General features: G+C 37.5%; 1 protein-coding gene across 1 annotated transcript in view; it reads left to right on the plus strand.

Moving 5' to 3' along the window:
* The window catches only part of LOC105617348 (fat-like cadherin-related tumor suppressor homolog), an 8214-nt gene extending 7442 nt beyond the window's left edge, over positions 1–772 (plus strand). Inside the window, exons 3-4 of the mRNA XM_012198908.1 lie at positions 368–453; positions 614–772. Coding sequence (XP_012054298.1) covers positions 368–453; positions 614–772 — 245 coding nt within the window. The remainder of the gene's footprint in view (positions 1–367; positions 454–613) is intronic.
* The last annotated feature ends 3795 nt before the right edge of the window (positions 773–4567 follow it).

The raw sequence follows: 4567 nt of genomic DNA on the forward strand, positions 1-4567 counted from the left end.
TTACGTTGTAATAGAATATGTATGTTACGTACGTACGTACGTAGTAAGTAGTTAGTATATAGTATATATACTATATATATATATAGTATAGTATATATATATATATATATATATATATATATATATATATACGATGCTGTTTCACTGTGTAATCGTCAAAAGTCAATCTTTACAAAATTGAGAGTTTTATGAAAAACCATCGTTTATTCGAACTTCATACACGTCAACCTTTTGAACGAGATAAAATTTCAAATCAAATCATTCCTGTCGAGTCAAATTTCTTTTTAATTCAAATGAAAGACAAAAGTTTTTCCCACGCGTTTCTATTTTAAACAAAGTTTCATTTTGTGTCTCTATATTTTTTTAGCACAAAATCTGCTAATAGCAGTTAGTACGATAAAACTCGAACACCCTGTGCACGCGCTTCCGTTGTATACTTCTGCCCTCACGCGCGTGCGTGCGCGTGTGTGTGCGCGCGCGTGTGTGTGTGTGTGTGTGTGTGTGTGTGTGTGTGTATGTGTGTGTGTCGTGCAGTAGTATATTGATCTCCCGTCGAGCAAAAATAATACATTGTCAGTAGTATACATATTCAACTGGCGTAAATATTCATAAGTCGCCGGTGTATTGCCGCGGTGTCAGAAGCACGAACGGTAACGTCGGCGACGTCGATGGGAGTTGTGGTGCGGTGATAATGGCAGTGACGGTGTCGGTGGTGGTGATGGTGTTAGTGGTGCCAGTAATAGTAGCGATAGCTCTGACGGTGCTTGTTTAAGTCGCGAATAATTTTCCGGTGGATACTTAGGATCTATAGCAGACATTCACATACGTGATATCATTCGCGCGTAAATCAATGTTCCTTGTTTCGCGCGAGAAAGTTGTTATCTTTCGGGATCGAAAAATACAATGCGTGCTACTGCAGAACTAGAAAATCGAGTCTTTGTCTTTATTGTTCGTCGGTTGTTAATCTGTTTCTTTTTTTATTATAATTAAAAAATGTCGATATCAGATTCACCAAGAGAAAAATATTGGATATTTATGACTATAATTTTATGGTAAAATAATTACGGTTAGAAGCTCCAGTTTTATAGTTATTACTACTATAATAATAATAATATATAATTGGAGTAAAACCTATAATCTTAATATACATTATTTTAATTGTTGAGGGCAGAATTAGGATTAATTATTGATTCACTTATCATATTTGCGATTCTACCGAAAAATATACGTATAATTAGCACCAAAAATGAGAATTAAATTGTACTTAAATTAAGATAATTGCAAACATTTTTTTCTCAATATGTATTACCTATACAGAATTTTTTATTTTTTAAAATTTCTATCATATAATGAAAATATCTGACTTTCCCTCTCTTCGTCGAAACAATATATTCCCGTCAACACAATTTGCGTCGAAACGACGCACAGCTTGACGCGCCGTGACTAAACACGATTAAGCTCCGATCGTTGTAGAAAAGTGCCACACCTAGTTTGCGGAGCACCCGATGAACGAGTCGAGCGACGCGTTTTCCGGTAAGTGAGCTAACGCATCATTCTGGCCAGCTCTGTCCACTCTGTGCTGGCCGTGGGTATTGCAACGGCGGGCGTTAGTCCATTAATAAAGCTTTATATATCAACTAGCATCTCTGAAAGCTCGCCCGAGTTTGATCGTGAGCGAAACGAAGGAAAGCTCGACGAATCCGTGCAGTTTAAAGCAGATGGAATGGTATCCGGAAATGGCTGATCTTTCCTATTCGTTCGTTCTCTCTCTCTCTCTCTCTCTCTCTCTCTCTCTCTCTCTCTAGTTACTAATAAGTAGTTCTAATACTAATCTTCTAGTACTAATAAAGTGACTAATCTTGGTCTTTGTATTACCTGCACTTTGAGCTGGAACGAGTAGGCCAAAAAGGTCTCAAATCGCGTTAAGGGCGTCTTACGGAGATTAAATTATCATAAAAATTGTCTTTCGACTCGCCTGCGCATTCAGCTTGTAACTTCGTTGATTTTTCCAATCTTCGATTATCGCGCGACTATCTTCACCGACTTAACCTGGCAGCAAAAAACAAAGCTAAAAAGATTGATGAACGCCTGCGTTTTATTTTAAATCTGCGTAGAAACGAGCATGTTTCTGAGCACTACCGCTCATTGAGCTGGTTGTCCGCGGATGACAGAAGAATATATCTTACTTACTTGTCTCCTCTTTTCCATAGTTCGATCCGATCCATCCCTCCTAATCTCTCCTGTAATTTCCGCCTCCACATTCCTCCTCACAATAACTTGCGTGCTTCCAACGCAGTCCTCGTAGTTTCCACCTGTAGAACGTCTTACCAACTTTCTTTTCAATGTTCTGCTTCTGCTCTCTTAAATAATCTTAGGAATAATCTTAGGAATAAGCTCTGCTAGTATCAGAGATTCGCTCAATGTTTTAAACGTTTTTAAACGCGCTCTTCTATCATTTGCGGCAGGGGGTTGGAAGAATAGATAGTTTGTACCTTACTACTTCATTTTGTTTTCGTCCCATTTCAATTCATTTTATTTCCATTTCTTCTATCAATTTGTAAATATCGCACAACTTTACTTCATATCTTATCTCATCTCATCTCATCTTATTTCATTTCAATTCATGCTAGTTTCATGTATCCTCCATAAATCTACCATATAACTTTATTTCAATTTTAAATAAATTATGTTATTTTTTTCATCTTTTTCTTCTTAATTTCAATATCATGTCGGTCAACATCATATCTGCAAATACACACTTCTCGTTCATAACTTTGTTCTTCAGTCAGAATTCTTGCAATTTTTACAATTTTTACCATTCTAGCAATATCAATAATTTTTGTAATGTGTACCTTTGTAATATTTGTATTTGTAATTTGTACTATGCAATTTTAATTTTAGTAATTTGTAATGCTGCCGCGACATTCTATTTCTCTGTGAATACTCTGTTAGAAATTCTTTGTTACGATTACATTGCTAATATGTATTAAATTCTTTATTACGATTACACTGCTAATATGTATTAAAAATCACATTTTCTTCTATATTCTTAGAGAGCTTGCCCTACTAGAACATCAATAAACGCTTTATCTATCTAGCTATCTCTCTTCCATCCTCTCTCTCTAATCTCTTTATATAATTCTAGATAAAGTTGTCTCTTTTGCATCCTTTTTCGTTTGATGAAACCTGTATTTTTAATTTTGAAAATTTGCGGGAAGGTGAACGCTATTCACGTTATGCGGGGAAACGTGTGTCTTTTGCGCGTCGTTGTCTCGTTACGAAATTGTCTCATGTTAACATCCGTATTGAGAACTTGTGCTAACTCAGCGCTCAATTGGAAAGGTTAAAGAGATGTTAATTCGCCCATTGTTGGATCCCCTTACAAATTGCGAAGAAACTCTTCGTCTCGAGTATATTGAAATATATTAGATCAACAAATTGTTTCCCGATCGATCATTATTATCCATTGCAATATCTGGAATAAGATGTAATTGGTTTTACTGTAAATACGTATCGAACAGTTGTAATGATTACGGAGGTTCGTTTCAGAATTCGCTGCACTGAACAATCCACACAGATACGACTGGCAATTTCCGGAAGATATTTGATGTTATGGATATTTATTTCGGGTGAATTGGCATATCAGCAAATAATATCGTAAGTTATACATGCGTAGTGGTCGTAAAGCCGCCTCGAATTGCTTTCGCTTACAAACCATTGTGCTTCTGTTCATCTCACAAACCGTTTTGCGATATTCATCCATCCGGAATGCCTTCTGTATTATCAAGCAAAGAGGCAAGGCTTTCGAATGCAGACTCTAGCTTCGCCGATTTTCCGTGTTTCTCCACAGTTTCTCTTCTTTAATGCAACGACGCAACTAAATAATTACGTCGCGATGGTGCTAAAGTCAACTTCGACGACATCGTACTTCTGTCTTCACGTACTTCTGATGAGAAACAACCTCCATCATACCAACGCAGTGGAGCTATTAAGCTATCGGAGTCTGGTATTGTTAGGTTTACCTCTCGTGAAAGATTTTACTCGTGAATACGCGTAAAATTCTGCTTGGTCGTAATGCGCATACCAGATCATGTTTGCGGAGCGTGTTATCTCGTGATGTTGGCCGACGTAAGTTGATTGAAAAATTGTTGATGCTAAATTAATTCCACCACCTGTTTGTTGGACTTACGTTGATTTACTCGGCTGATGTGGGCAGATAATAGTTATGAGCTTTTACTTAAATATTGTGCCAGAATTAATAAGGGTGTGTCACGCTCTAACGAACCGGCGAAAAGCGAGCGAGTGCGACCGGGACGCAAAGTGGCGGGACACAGTACTTTATATACCTAATAATATGTACGCCCACAGCAATAAAGCGTTTGCACCGTCCACAGCAATTACGCGGGTGTTTACACAGAAATACTCTTACTGGTTAACAAACCGTGATACAGCGACATTTTCCTAAATGTAGGAGGCCAGTATTTTTGCGGCGACATTGGGTCTATTTTAACATGGCGGTATAAAGAAAAATATATTCCGTACCGTCCTACGCCTCTCTCTCTCTCTC

The sequence above is a fragment of the Atta cephalotes genome, assembly GCF_000143395.1.
Source record: "Atta cephalotes unplaced genomic scaffold scaffold00012, whole genome shotgun sequence".
NCBI classification, from domain to species: Eukaryota; Metazoa; Arthropoda; class Insecta; order Hymenoptera; family Formicidae; genus Atta; species Atta cephalotes.